The 15,499-nt window shown below is 52.5% G+C and overlaps 1 protein-coding gene across 2 annotated transcripts in view; it reads right to left on the bottom strand.

Moving 5' to 3' along the window:
- Positions 1-14,757, bottom strand: part of MAPKAPK2 (MAPK activated protein kinase 2) — a 45,238-nt gene extending 30,481 nt beyond the window's left edge. For both annotated transcript variants that reach the window (XM_021682734.2, XM_021682735.2), the window contains exon 1: positions 14,273-14,757. In XM_021682734.2, coding sequence (XP_021538409.1) covers positions 14,273-14,557 — 285 coding nt within the window. In that variant the 5' untranslated portion in view covers positions 14,558-14,757. The remainder of the gene's footprint in view (positions 1-14,272) is intronic.
- Positions 14,758-15,499: the final 742 nt, after the last annotated feature.

The following is a 15,499-nucleotide window of genomic DNA, read 5'->3' as shown; positions in this document are numbered from 1 at the left end:
TAAACAGCTCCCACTGTCAAAGAGAGGCCACCAAGCAAGCCTCCAGGTAGCTAGCCTGATGCAGAGACACAGTCCCTCAGAGGAGAGGAACACTGAAGGGGAGGAACAGGGCAGAAGGGATGAAAGAAAGATCGGCTACAAAAAGCATGGTGGCCGGTGAGGCAATGACCTTCATCAAAGACTAGATACTGTCTCTGAAGTTTACTAGAAGATGGTTTTCCCCTTCTATAAAAAGAAAAAAAAAAAAAAAAAGAAAGAAAGGGAAGGAAAGAAAAGAAGATCATGTTGCAATTTCATCATAGCACCCGCTCAGGAAAAAACCCCAGGCCTTGCTTCACTTTCCCTCTGCGCTAACGGTCAGCTCCATCCTGAGCCTTGACTTCTGAGGCCCTGAGAGGCGGGAAGCAAAGATGGCCAGAGCCTGGGGACAGAGGCCACCCCATCACCCTGCGAGCCACCTGCCCACGCCTCCACCCAAGGGGCTGAACACAGGACAGATGAGATTCTTCAGAGCAAGAGAGAAGTCCTGTGAGGGCCCAAAGGCGGATAAAAATAGGCTCTGCCCCAGGGTCAGCTCGGCCAGCTCTTTTTATTACTCCTTTCCCCCCTGGCCCTATTGGATGGTCAGCCAACACCCAATCCCAAGCACTTCCTATTACCAGAAAGATCCCTGGGAGGAGGTCCTCTCTTTCCCCTCAGCCAAACACAAGATGGGAGTACCCAGTGCAATTCCTCACGTTACTCCTTAGCATCCCTCCCACCCGCCAAACTTTAGTCTGCGTCCTCCCCTGGGTGTGTCACAGGTGTGATTCCATGATGTGTCTTCTGCCTATGCAAGGCAAAAGTGACTCCACCCCCTAAGCCCTTCCACCCTGAAGCCCATCCCACGTCTCCATGTCCTCTGGGGCCACCCTATTGCCCTGACCCCACTGCTTATGCACCAGCACCTCCCTGAACCTCTTTCTTTGTATGGAAACCCCAACATCAGACCACCTGGCCTGCTTCTGTCAGAGACTGTCAAATGGGAATATGTATGAAAAGGCACAATCCAGACTGTGGGGGGTGGTCTTTTTCATTCCTTTTACACACACACACACACACACACACACGTACGTGTTCACTCCCCTTCTGAGCCGTAAGTTCCCAAAGGCAGGGCCCATTCCTTATCGTTGTAGCAATTTGCACAAAATAAGCATTCCATAAATATTTGATGACACAACATAAATTGCTAGAGCAACTAAGTACTAAATTATAATGGATTCATGGAGGAACTGTCAGAGAGGCAGTATCACAAGCTGAAAGGAGCCCAGGTTTTAGAGTAAGACACTCCCAGAAGCAGCCCCAGGGCTTTGCACCTCTGATTCCTCCTGCCCCCTCCTGCCCCCTCCTGCCCGCTGGCCCCTCCCCGCTCCCAGCATTCCAAGGTGCACTCAAACACCACCTTCCCAGGAAAGCCTTCCCTGAGCCACACACACATTCCCAGCATTCCAGGGCCTCCTGCCCTCCTCTTTTTGCCACCATAACTATCACCTTCTGAAAGGCCGTATCATTTAATTATGTTTTGTCAGTCTTCCCTTGCTAGAATGCAAGCTCCATGCAGACAAGATTTGTTTTGGTTTCTTGGGTACACTTAATGTATCCCCGGGGCCTATAATAACTTATAGCACTTAGTAGGTACTCAGTAAATCACTGCTAATGAATGCATTGTTCTGAACATGTCTGACCATGTTTCCCCTTCCAGAAAATATAAGTTTTCTGTAAATATTTTTACTTTGCAGTATTATTTTAGGGCTTAACAAGAAGAGAAGTAAAAACCTAACACAATGCCTGACACAAAGTATCTGCTCAATAAAGACTTGTTATTAATCTGGGAAACCTTCAGCGTTGCTAAACCTTCAACAGTGATCTGAATGAGACAGAAGACTGAAGACTGTTGTATGTATGCATCAAAGTTGATCTGCTGTTCTGATCTATCCTTAGGGAGGCTGCAAAAGTCATCCTCAGCACTGCTAATTAATTTTCTTGAGTGGTAAGTTGTTTCGGATCTCAGAGGGATAGAAGGCACCCTAAGGCAAATCCTGCTTAGAAAGGCAAGAGTCTAGTCTAAGCTGCTAGAAAGAATCAGCCCTCATTGTTCCAAATTCCTCTCATCTCATATAGCGGAGGTATTAAAGGGGTCTAAACCCAAGGGGATGACCCTGACTAGTCTCCCATTCGAGGCTAATCCTGCCATCTGGGCCTCCTGATGGCCCGTCAGCAGGGAAGACAGGAGGCAGACATGGAAGAGAATACATGTTTATAAACACTGGTTGAATGGCTGAATGAATAAAAATACTACAGCCTGGGGAAGGGTGACAGAACACTGGCCTGCACAAAGTGAGGGCAGAGAGGAATAGGCAGTCCCTGCTGCCTGGAACCTGGGCTGCCCACCTTCTTCCCAGTGTAGGGCTGTTTTCCCAGCAGTGGGGTGACAGAAAGCCCTTCATGCAGTGCAGGAGTCCTCTGAGATCAGGTCTGAGATCAAGCCGGAGCCCTGTGATTCACAAAGGAGGAAACTTGAGTGAGGCCCAGACAGGTTCTCGGACCTGCTGAGGACAACGCAAGCCGGGTCTCTCCGATACCAGTCCCAGTCTGTGTCTCCTACAAATCTGTGGCGTGGAGTTAAGTGGCCCCACGAGAGTCAAACCTCTAACCTCAGACCTGGCAACTTGGTACCCAACACTGGTCTTCTTGCAACACACAGGAGCAAGGCCAGCCATCAGATCACCTTGGGCTGCATCTGTGTGTCTGTTTTGTCTGGAGCTAACCAGAAGATACCAAGAGCTGGAGGAGAGCTGGCCAGGTCCACAGTCTGTCCCTCCCTCAGTTAAAATTCTCTGTGAGGCAGAAGGGTCATCTCTGTAGTGGAACAGGAAAAGGAGGGGCTCTGGAACAGGGAGGAGAAAGAGAAGAGGCATCAATGGGAAACTGTGGTCAGGACCTTACAAGAACGAGAAATCCGTTAGCAGAAACAGAAGATGCCAGCTTGAGTCAGCAGATCCGAATGTGTGGAGGGAAGAAATGCCCAGAAGACTGTTCTGCTATGAATGGCTTTTTAGCAGATAGGAGGAAGAACAGGGACAGACATTTGGGGCGGCGGGGGGTGCTTTACTAGACCCCTGGCTCAGTCTCAGAGAGCCTAGCCTAATGTTGTTCCACGCTCAGAGCCGTCCCCCTCATCGATCCCCTCCACCCGAGGATCACCATCGGGACCTTATGTTTATGCAGGTAGCGCCCACTATTATTCAATTATCACACCTTTATTAGGCAGCTAGGTACAATGCACGATGCCAAAATGCTCCATGATTTTTTTTTTTAATGAGGGCATACAGTCACATGGAAATAAGAGAATATAAAAAGATTTGAAGACTGAGTCTTCAGGAACTTATAATCCAGTATCTAGAGGAACCCCCTGAACATGGAGAAACAGACTGAAACAGATAGGAGGGAAGAGTGTCTTGGCAAGTTGGACAGGGCAGGGCCGGGGAGAGCCACCTCTAGTGTGAAAGCTTTCATGAAAGTGGCAGCATTTGTATAGGGTGGAGTAGGTAGATACAGACAGGGGTGGGGCAGGGAGGCAAGGAAGATGCAGACGGACAGATGGACAGATGGCATACATACCATGCATGGGTAAAGGTGACTGAGCCGGGGGGGGGGGGGGGGGGTAGTCAGGGTCCTATTCAGGAAACCGCAAATGTAAGCCCCTTAAGCTGAAACATAGCAGGTATTCAGAAAAAAAACAAAAACAAAAACCAGATTGGGGTCAGATCAGGGAAGGATCTGGAAATCTCCTGTATTCTACAGACAAAGTGAACCAACTGAAGGGTTTAAGCTGGGAAGCTACATGATCAGAGCTGGGCTTTAGGTAAAGTAATCCCCCATGCGTTCCAAGGCACTGAGGGGGCAAGACCTTCATTCCCCAGCTGAGGTCCTCAGAGGCAGCTGTGTGTTTCTCCTGGCCCCCACCCCACCCCCCTGCTCTCCATTCCTTTTTTCTCAAACTCTAGTTTATGTTCTTTTTTAAAAATCTAAGGCAAGGTAACCAACACAAGCCCAGGAAATCAGAAGGGTCCAGACACAGGCGAAGGGGTGCTCATACCCCTCTTCCTCCCCGCTAGGAGCCCAGGAGACTAGCACCCTGCCAGGAGAGGGGGATGTGAAGGTATGAAGTCCCAGAGAAACCCACACAGGCTCCGGTAGAAAGGATGTGATGCTTGGGAGCCCAGCAGTCAGAGGGAATACAGAACTTCAGTGTTTCTATAAACATAAGCATTTACAAAGCAGGCTACCATACACACTCATTCTGTCCCCGTTTCCTTCTACCTTTCAGAGATCTGGGTGCCTGTGAGGACAGAGGCATGGCGAAGGGCACGAGATGACCCCTGCTACCCTCACCCACACAGGAGAGCCGACAGGGTGCTCCAAGTTCCAAGGCCCCTATGGTCTCTCCACCAGTCCATCTGCATTCCTAGGATGCTCGAAGTTCCACACGTGTGGCCTCCAGTGCCCAGGGCTCCCGCTCTACTTCCCTGCCCCCCCATGGTCCTCTGAGCTCTACAGAAGTCAGGATTCTCCACTTAGAGAGGCTTCACTTGCCCAGCTCTGCTGATGCCTGGCCTTTAGAATCTACAAGCCTTCCTCTAAGAATTACAGAAGCCAGAGAAGGAGGCCCGGGATAGAGAAGAGGGAGGGTACTGTTACTCCAAGGACAGGGGCTCCTTCTATCAGAGTTAAAAATAAACTCTTAGCAATTTACACCCAACTCCTCCCTCCAGAAGTCAATGGGCCTTGGCAGATAAACTTCTCCCTGCAGAGAAAATGAGGACCCAGGGGCACAGACAGGAGAAAGCAGTCCACGGAGACATGGTCCAGGATGTAACTCTAGCTGAAGCCAGAGGGCCCCCCAAGACCTACCTCAGTTCCTATTACTCTCCCTCACACACCTCTTCTCCCAAACAAACCCCAAGCTCAGAAAAAAAATGCAGAACCCTTGTTTGCACGGTTAGGACAACTGTCCAAGGATTAGATAAATCACAAAGAAGAGGATACCAAAGTCAAGCTAAAAGAAACACTCTGCCCAGTACCTAGCAGTTACACAGGCACCCCAGCTACCTGAGCCCCTGTCCCCCACCTGCCCAGGATCCCTAGGCAGTAGGGCAGGAGGCCACCTCAGTGGACTTCAGTGGACACAGAGCAGCGGTAACCCTGCCCCCACCATCAGGGACAGCAGAGACCCATGTTCTCTGTGACATACGGCAGGTGGCGAAGCTGGAAAGGCCAGAGGGGCCCTGGCCTGACGCAGGAAGGAGGCCCCGAGAGCCAGGGCCCACTTAGCCTTGGAAGCCAGTAGGATGAGGTCACACTTCTGAGCGTGGTAACGCGAAGCCCTGCACTGCAGAGGTGGAGAATTTAGCTGGGCAACAGGGCCGGAGTCCCAGGGCAGGCAGCATGCTCAGTCACAGGGCAGTGGGGGTGAGCACCTGGGACAGCCCCACTCGGGGGGCTCTCCTACTCATCCCCACACACCTTCTGGCAGGGAGGCCTGCTTGCCAGCAGCCTGGAGGAAGCCAGAGCAGGAGGAAGCACAGGGGAAAGTCTCATGAACACTGATGAACTTTCGCACCCTCCCCATGACCCATCCCCTGATGGAGAAGCAAGGCAGCTCCACGGAGCCTCTGTCTTAGGGCCGGGGCTTGGCAGGTGGTTGGGGACAACTTGCCTTCCTGAGCGCTAGGAGTGAGATATGATACCCGGAGCAGCGCCAGCCACGGCTCACTCTCGGCTCCCAGAGAGGGGGCAAACGGGGAGACCAAGTGCGGGAAGAGAAACTCAGGTCAGCAGTGTGGCAGGAAGACCTGGGGCTGACGGCGGGGCCACGCTGTGAGGGGAGACTGCGGCAGTGACAGGTTTATTTTTAGCTGCTGGGACAGAGGGGCTGAGTAACAGTTCTAGGCCCTGGGCGGGAGGCCAGGTTGCAGATGTCCCGTGTGTGGGCTGGGAGCCTAGTGACACGAGGGATCATCACAATGGCAGTGAAGTGACTGACGCCATCACCTGCCACAGAGGGGTGGGAGACAAGGTGCCCCAGAGGAGCGTGAAGGTGGAGGAGTCGGGAGGGGCTTGCCAGTAGGTCAAAGACTCAGTGTAGACGAGAGAAGCAGAGACAAGGCATCAACAGTACTGTCCCCTGCGTCCCCCTCATCTTCTCTGAGACAGAAACGGCTTCGAAAGGTGGCCACACAGTTTCCGCCTTTAGCCACCACTCCTCACCTTCCAGATGAGTGCTACATGGACACTGGCCATGGAGATGCCTGGGACATCCCTCAAGAGTAAGATGCCCTTTCATATGACTCTTCTGGGCAGCTCAGGTTCCTAGCAGAATCAACACAGGGCTTGGCCAGTCTTGGAGGGGAATAAGAGTTACAGATAGGGCTTGACCTTGGGGCCGCAGCCCAGCCTCTCCCACCGGCGGGCTAGCACACAGAGATGTTTACTGGATCAGAGAATAAAGACCCCAACACTGCCCTGCCAGACGCCGCCTACAACCTCATCCCCCTTTCCACTGTGTGTCTTCTTCCTCCAACCACATACGATGGCCTGGCACACAGGACCCCACAGTCCAAAGCTTCAGGGCTAAAACGACTGCTTCAGCATTAAGTGAGCAGGAAGAAGAGGAAAGAGAACAGACAGCACCAGGCAACCCTCTTTCCTCTTGCTTCTTTGGACTTCTGATATCCAGTCTTACACAGCCTTGGGGAGGGGAGAGGGGGGAGCAAGGGGTACCTAGATGTAAATCCTAATTTCCTCATCAGCTTTGGGAACAGTCCACACCTCTCACCTCTGAACAGCTCCCAGCCCACACCATATCTCTGGGTGAATTAGAAGAAAGCATCCATTTGGATGAGCCCAGCCACAAGCCAACACAGAGCCTGCCCAGTGGACAGCAGATTAGACTGCGGCCCTCACTCCCTCCCTCGCCGGGTGCCCCCGTGCAAGGCACACCCCGCACAGCCAATCACAGCAGCCATGTCTGGCCCCACACCTCAAATGGGAACGAAGTTTCAGACAGAGAACATAAAGAATTCCTCATCTCCACCTTGAGACATCATTATACTAAGATTCTTTTGACTTCAAGGTAAGAATAGATGGGCACCTCACCCCCACGCCTGAGTTACACAGCCCATCCTCTCTGCTGAGGTGCTAGCTGGAACACTTCCCAAGTCTTCACACAAGAGAAGGAGCAGCTGGTCAGTGATGATTATTAATTAACTGGACGCAGCTACCCTAGAGCCGAGCATCAAGCCTATCAAAAGGGCATCCACGCTGGCCCAGGTGCTGCCGACGGTCAGACGTGGAGCAGGTCAGCAAGCCATCCTGCCAGCTCTTGGCCTCTTGCCACCCCCACCCCCCCCGGCACAGCCTTCCACCCCCCGCCAATACCAGTGCTCAGGAGCAACTGGTAGCCTGAACCTCTGACACATGCACGAAAACCTGGAAAATTTAACTGGCCTACTCAAGGTCACATTACCAGTTAACAGGGCGCATAGACGGGACCCCTTTTTTTGCTTTCTTCTCTAGCACTTAACCAATAATAAGAGGCTCATCTCTAAAAATTTGTATCCATATATATCTTAAAATGCAAAATCCCTCTAATGACGAGAAAAGGTACAAAATCCGATCTGGGTTACACACCTGGTGTACATCAAGCTGCCCAGTGGCATGGCCCCTTCTCTTTACCAGTGTCCCCATTTAAGCCTAGTGACCAGTTAGTGGAGCTCAGTTTTGCACTGCAAGGGCCATAACCCCTCTAGCAACTAAAAAGCCAAAGGAACCCAGACTAAGACGAGGTCCCAGGGAACTGTGTCCCTGATGAAGACACAGGGTAAGACCTTGGACATAGCGCTGACCCTTTCCTGACTGGCCTAGCCTCCCACTCTGGTGAGATAGAAGGAGTCAAGAAAGATGACCAGGGAGTGTCATCAGCTTTAAGGTGCAAGGAGGTATGGGTCTCTTCACCACCCAGTCTTACATCATTACCCAGAGTAGCTGCGGCCCCTTTGAACACAAAGAACAGCTCTGCCCTGCCCACTCACCTCCCTCCTGGAACACTGAAGCACCTGGAAGGGTGCAGTCCAAGGAAGAGAGGAAAAAAGAGACCCCACATGGCCCCTGGAAGAGCCTGACACAGAAGAGAGGAAGCAGGACCTCAAACCGTCAGGGACAGTCCTGAATCAGAGCATGGGAGGGCCTCTTGGGCCTCATGGAAGGACTCCAATGCAGATGCCAATGCCCTGTCCTTCCCCAAGGTGGCTGACATTCTTCCTGGCACGGCCTCCATACATCCCTGGCATTTGCGGGTACCAGGAGCTTTGGCCCCTCCTCCAACCCCAGGATCTGGCCAGGGATTAAGTCTGCAGTCCCGAAGCTTGGCTCCTCCAAGCCTCTCCCTGAATCCCTACACCTGCTTCTTAAGGGGACTCGTCAACTGATGATGGGTCAACTCTTCCGGTCCCAAGCAATCAAAACATCTTAATCATGGGCACCAATACCTTAATCCTGCTGAAAAGGAGCCTCTTCATTTCCCAGGCATCCACCAATATCTGGTCCTGAGGCCTGGGGCTGCTTTTCTCCTCCCTTCCATCAGCCACTGATTCCAGATCTTAGCTGGAGATTATTTTCAAGCTCCATCAAAGCCCAGAATTCACAAGTGAAAAAGGACCATGAGTTGACCCAACTTTGATCCTGCCTCAGTGGACGCCAAGAGTCTGGCTGCAGTAAACAGGGGCCAAGGCCCCACAAGAGGGAGGGGGTCTCTAAAACCAGAAACTAGGCCTCCCCAGTCCGAACCTCAGTGATTTGTCACCCTTCTTTTTTTTTTTTTTTAAGATTTTATTTATTTATTTGACAGAGAGACAATGAGAGAGAAGGAACACAAGCAGGGGGAGAGGGAGAGGGAGAAACAGACTCCCCACTGAGCAGGGAGCCCGATGCAGGGCTCTATCCCAGGAACCTGAGATCATGACCTGAGCTGAAGGCAGAACGACTGAGCCACCCAGGCACCCTGATTTGTCACCCATCTTTACAACAGCCTGTTAGCTTACTTCATACCCCTCAAATACTAGAAAAACTACTTTTAATATAAAGCTAAGTGCGGTTCGATTCTGGGCCACCAGCCCTACTCACTCCTTGCCCACCTCATCTCCTATTCTCCCCTCAGGGCCAGTGTCACCAGCCCCTCTTACAGATCTGCTCAGACTTCAGAGGCCCAGCAATGAGACCGCAGTGGCTCCTAGGATCCTCACAGATTTCCCTTCCAAAACTCTTCTATCCCTAACCACACGATTTCATCTCTAGACCCGCACAGTCCAGTAGAACTTTCTACCAGGATGCGTATATTCTTCCGCGCTAGCCTGTTCAGCAGCCAGTAGCCACGGAAGCTACTAAATACTTGAAAAGGTGGCTAGCTGATTTTTAATTTAATTTAGATTAATTATTTTTAGCTTAAATAGCCATGCATGGGTATTGGCTGCCATATTGGACAATGCAGACTACATCTGTTAATGCCTTCTCCAAATTGGTTTCTTGACCCCCTAAATTTTAAGGCACTTTATATGTCTGTATCCTCTACACAACCAAGCATATAGTAGGATGCTCAGCAAACTGTTAACCTATAACCACAGTGGATATAAAAGAGGCTGATTTGGGGCACCTGAGTGGCTCAATCGGTTAAGTGTCCCACTTGATTTCAGCTCAGGTCATGATCTCAGGGTCTTGAGATCGAGCCCCCCCTCAGAATCTGTGCTGGGCCTAGAGCCTGTTTTGAGATTCTCTTTCTCTCCCTCTCCCTCTGCCACTCCCCCACCTCGTGCTCTCTCTTTCTTTAAAAGAAAAGAGGACGATTCAGTCAATGAAACTTTGCTCACCATGTGATTCCATCCAGCAAACCCCATTTTGGGACACTGCCCCTCACACAGCCATGCTACCAATCTTGCTACCCAGGAGGTATTCAGCATGAGGTGTGCTGGATAGGACACTGCCTGTACTCTGGGGCGGGGGGAGCGCCTGTGTCTCCCTCTGTTTCCAGAACAAGCATGGGAGGTGCCGATTATCTCCCCTTCAGAACACCAAAGGAAGCCACACCACAGTGACACAAAGTGACCTGGGGAGGGAGAACCACCAGAGAAAGGAAAGGAGAAGACATCACAGGACCTTGTTTTCTCTAATCCACGCAATGGAAAGATAAACAGAGATAAGGTATGACAATAGTCTATATTTTGTAAAGTAATAATATGCTTCAACTAATCAGAGTCACCCAGCAGAGAGGGACAACAGTGCCAGCTTTAATTAAATTTGTTCAGCTAATACCCAAGAGTCACCATGACACAGTGAAGCAGGAAGCAGCTGAGGAACCCCACGGGAATACAACCAATTATATTACACAAGTGGGTTGAGACTAGGTGTCCTTACCAAAGAAACAGTTAATAGAATTCCTAGGTTCTTATACAAAAAATAAGATTTCTATCAAACACTCCCTAAAAGGGGTGGAGATGGTATAAAAAAATTTTTAAGAAAAAGCTTCTTACCCGATTTAAAACTCATGAAGCTGCTGAGTTGGTATATAAGCTGCCCTCCAACTTCGGGGGTACTGCTGGGGAGGCAATAAACACCCACCTGGCACCCCCTCGCCAACAGTCAAGGGGCTAAGAGAGGAGCTCCTCAGGCGTGAGGAGCTCCGGAGCAGTAGACGACCCCAGGTACGAGCCTGCGGAAATCACTGTGGTTACGAAGTGGGAAGAGGCCTGAGATGGGGAGTCAGGCGTCCCGGGTTCTAATCCTGCCTCGGCCAAGTGCACGGCTCTATTACCTCAAGTGAGTTTTTGCTCTGGGTCTTGGTTTTCTCATCAGCAAGACAAGGGGGTTAGATGAGATGACCTCTGAAGTCCCTTCCGACCCCGACGAAGTGTGAGTATGACCCAGAGCGAAGCAACAGCAGGCCAGAGAGATGGTGAGGTGAGGTCACGGCACCCACTAAAAGCCCTCAAGTGTTAGCTCTCTGAGGTGGAGGCAGAAAAGCAGCAGCGCGAGTTGGGCATTTTTTTTTTAAAGCACTGATTTCACTTAAGAGGGCTAAGAGGTCACCAGACTACAGAAGGAGGGGTGCCTGGGTGGCTCAGTCGTTAACCACCTGCCTTCAGCACAAGTCATGATCCCGGGTCCTGGGATCGAGCCCCACATTGGGCTCCCTGCTCGGTGGGGGGCCTGCTTCTCCCTCTCCCACCCCCCCTGCTGTGTTCCCTCTCTCGCTGTCTGTCTCTCTCTCTGTCAAATGAATAAATAAAATCTTAAAAGAAAAAAAAAAGACCATAAAAGGAGCAGGGCACGGGAGCCACCACCTCCCATCCACTCTCAGAGCTGTGAAGAGGTCAGAACCCCATCCGAGGCCCTGCTCCCGCCCTACAGCTCCTGCCCCAAATCCCCAGGAACAGCCTAACACACAATGTAGAGTAGAGGTCTGATCCCTTTTTCCTCAGGCACCTTCCCAATGGGGCAATCCGTGCTAGCCCACAACATCCACCCCCCTTGTTTTATAATCAAAACACTCCTGGTTTTGAAAATCATTTCACTACTCAGCACCTAAGGTTAAGTTCATCAAGATTCAAGATCTAGAAATCTCTTTGGTGTATGTCTCAAACAGGATTATTTGGACCAGATTCCCCCCACAAGCTGTAATTATGTCTTAGCCAATATTTGGATATGGAAGTTCTGTTGACACTGCTGTCAGTCTCTGAATGCCTCATACCTTCTTTCTTCCTCTATTATTAAGTTTTTACACAAAGATGTGTGGGAATCTACAATTTAACAGTTGAGTCAACTTATAAGATTTGGGAGCAGACTGCCTGTCAAATCAGACTGACTTCAATCTTCACCCACTTCTAACCTGAGGAGAATGAATTATGAGTGTTATTTAGAATGCTGCTGGATTTTTCCTTTCAAAACTATTTACAGGAGGGAAATATCCAAATCTCTCCCCTATTCATTACAAGAACAGAAATCTGAATTACAACAAATCCGAATTGCCACCCTAAAACATTTTAGCGTGTGGTTTTGTGTCATTAAATAGAATAAAAAGAAGTTGAGAGCTTTTGTTCTGAAGTCTTTATATAATATTCCAGCTATCCAAGGGAATGAACAGCCATCGTCCCCAAACTGCTGATGGGTGAAGGCAGATGGCCTCTCAGAGGGACAGAAAACTCTCCCAGAAAGAACGTCTGTCACTTCCTCCCTGGTACAGGTTAACTGTGGTCAAACAGTCTTCACTCAACTCCACTCCCCAAGGTCAGAGCCACAGTTAAACCACCACTGCTCCTCCCTGTCCCCCCACTTACGAGTATGGAAAAAGTGGTCTAAGGCACAACAACCAAAAAGCCCACAGCAACAGCTTAGAGTAAAAACCGAAGAATCTGACAGTGTTGGGGCTAGCCGAAAGCTCTCCCCCCAAAGGAGGATGCAAGCAGCAAGGAAATAATTTTAGGGGCCTTAAAATCTGGAAATTGGGGGCGCCTGGGTGGCTCAGTCGGTTAAGCGACTGCCTTCGGCTCGTGTCATGATCCTGGAGTCCCGGGATCGAGTCCCGCGTCGGGCTCCCTGCTCAGCGGGGGGTCTGCTTCTCCCTCTGACCCTCCTGGAGTCCCGGGATCGAGTCCCGCATCGGGCTCCCTGCTGAGTGGGGAGTCTGCTTCTCCCTCTGACCCTCCCCCCTCTCATGTGTTCTCTCTCTCATTCTCTCTCTCAAATAAATAAATAAAATCTTAAAAAAAAAAATCTGGAAATTGGACCTGCTTGCCCTCTGCAACTGCAAAGTGCCAGAGTTTTATTACATCTAATTATCTATCCCAAGAGTTCCACCCATCACACCGATCTCAGTTGTGCATTAATAGCTGAAATACAGCTAGCTGAGGGGGGGCAGCGGGGGGGGGGGGGAGAGAAAAATATAACACAGGAAGTATTTTTCTTCTTCTCCAATCATTAAGACGCCCCAGGGGAAACAGGCCTGATGTGTCACCTTTAGAGACGTGGTTTGATCTGAAACCTGTCTGAGGGGAAAACCTTTTTAGTGACCCTGAACACTGGCTCACAGGGCACTGGGGACCCACCCATCTCATCAGACCTCCAAGTCCATTCTGTTTAACTTCTAAAATAGGTATTCTCACTTAAATCCTCATCCCCACCCCACCCCCAACCACCACACCCCCTTACAAAAAAAAAAAAAAAAAAAAAGGAGGCTGGGTTTCCCCAGCTCAAGGATAACGCTCCTTCGTACTGTCCACCAATCGCCTATGTCCAGGGCTCAAGTGGCCATCTCCGATTTGCGGAATCAGCACCCGGCCAAGCCGTGGTTTAGACACCGGGTTCACAATGATCAATGGAGCTATGGAAACAGCAGACATCGCGCCAGAGCCTGCTGGCCTCCCATCTGGAGCCTCACAGGCACTGAAGGTAGGAGGGGGGCCTGCTCTCGGATCAAAACAGTCCCTCCCCCGCGCCCGGGGGGGCGGTGTCCCGGCGGAATCTCCAGCCTGGCACCTCCCGGGCCGGCGCGCCCCAAGGCGGCACGGCCGCGCTCGGGAGGCCCAGGGAAGTGAAATCACACATTCCGGCTCCCAAATAAGGAGCGAGGCTAAATAAACCTCTGCGATCCGACTTCTCCAAACTAACCGACCAACCAGCTCAATGAGTAATGGGCCTTTTGTGCCCGCAGAAAGAAAGAAAGGAGGGAGGCGAGGATGGGGAACCACAACCCCGGAAAATCACTTCCTTGAGCCGGGGTGAAATTAGCAGAAGTGGTCCCGAAGCCAACCGTTGCGCCTCGGCTGGATCCGGCTCAAACCCCAAAATGGCAGAGTCCTCACGAGTCCTTTCGGGTCCCGCCACTCACACCCGGAGGTGACCGGAAACTCGGTCTGGCGGCGTGGTCCGCGCGGACCTGACCTTCCCCGCGGCCCGCCCGCCCCCTGCTGCGCACTTGGCTCCCCTCGGGCTCCCGGGACCGACAGCCCTGCCGCGGCCACTCCTCCGCGGCCGGGTCGGACTGACGCCGGGTCCGGGAAGGGTCCGCGCGATCGCGCCCGGCGACTGTGCGCTTCGACTGCTCCGAAGCGCGGGGCGGGGGTCGTCCCCGGGAGCCCTCTCCCTCCCCGTGCCCGTCCTCCCCTCCCCTGGCCCCCGAATTTACTTTTAGGGCGAATTTCTCCTGGGTTCTCTTATTGAAGATCTGCAAAACTTTCCCGTTGATGCCCAGTCCCAGGACCTGGGTGGTGACCTTGTAGTCGTCGATGATGGCGTTCTTCTTGATCTGCAGGCTCGACTTGACATGGAACTGGGGAAACTGCTGCGGGGGCTGCGGCGGCGGCTGGGCTGGGAGGTGAGGCTGGGCCGGGGCGGGGGGCTGCGGCGGCGGCGGCGGCGGCGGGTTGGGAAACAGCACCGGCGGGGTCTGGCCTTGGGAGTTGGACAGCATGGTGCCCGGAGACACGGGAGCAGAAGCGGGAGGGCCCGCGGCCGCCCCCTCCTCCAGCTCCGGACGGGGTCCCCGCCACCCCCCGCCCGGCTGCGAAGTTTGCTCCGGGCTGGAGCCGGCTTCCCCGCCCCGGCCCGGCTCCAGGCTCGGCGGGTCGCGGGGCTCCGTGGGTCCCGCCGTGCGCCGCTGGCGCCCACCAGCCCTGCTCCCTCCCTCCCACCCTCCCTCCGGGGGCCTGGAGCTCGGGGGACCGCCGGACGGCGGGGGCCCGGCCCGGGGGGGAAGCGGCCGCGCGACAATGTACCCAGCCCCGGGGCCGGCGGCCGCGTCACAGCCTCGTCTGCGTCCGGGGCCAGTCCTTAAAGGGGAGGGTCGGAGGGGCCGGGCTTGGGGAGGCGGGGCGGGGCCGGGGAGGTGTGGGCGTGGGGGAGGGGCTGGCCTTAAAGGGGAGGACGCGAGGCCTCCGGAGTGTGGAGGGCGGGGCCTTCGGGCTGGGGGCTGTGGGGCTGAATGAAGGACAGGGAATGGGGGCTGTGGGGCTGAATGAAGGACAGGGAATGGGGGCTGAGAAACCCTAGTTCGTAACTGATCAGGGCCACGCAAAGGGAAGAGGGAGGCGTATGAAAGTAGCTGTATAATTCAGATAGAAGAGCCACTTTCTTCCAATTGTCTGTCTCTTTTAGACCGCAGCAGCCAATTGGGAGAAGGGGTGTATTTTGAAGGCGAGAGGTGGCTGACTAGTAAGTATTAGCGACAGGAGACCTAGGGGTGAGCAGGAATTACAGGGAATTACAGAGGTCCTTCGAAATAGGTGCGAGGCAAATATTAAATATTTTCTAGACCATTTTCCTCGGAGTTTTGCACTTCTTTTCTCATACATTTGTTTTTCAGTTAAAGATTTATCATTGTGTAACTATGAAGAATGTAGCAACTATAACTTTG

The sequence above is a fragment of the Neomonachus schauinslandi genome, chromosome 6 (genome assembly GCF_002201575.2).
Source record: "Neomonachus schauinslandi chromosome 6, ASM220157v2, whole genome shotgun sequence".
NCBI lineage: Eukaryota > Metazoa > Chordata > Mammalia > Carnivora > Phocidae > Neomonachus > Neomonachus schauinslandi.
The sequence above is the reverse complement of the archived record's forward strand: the minus strand, read 5'-3'. Positions and strand labels throughout refer to the sequence as shown.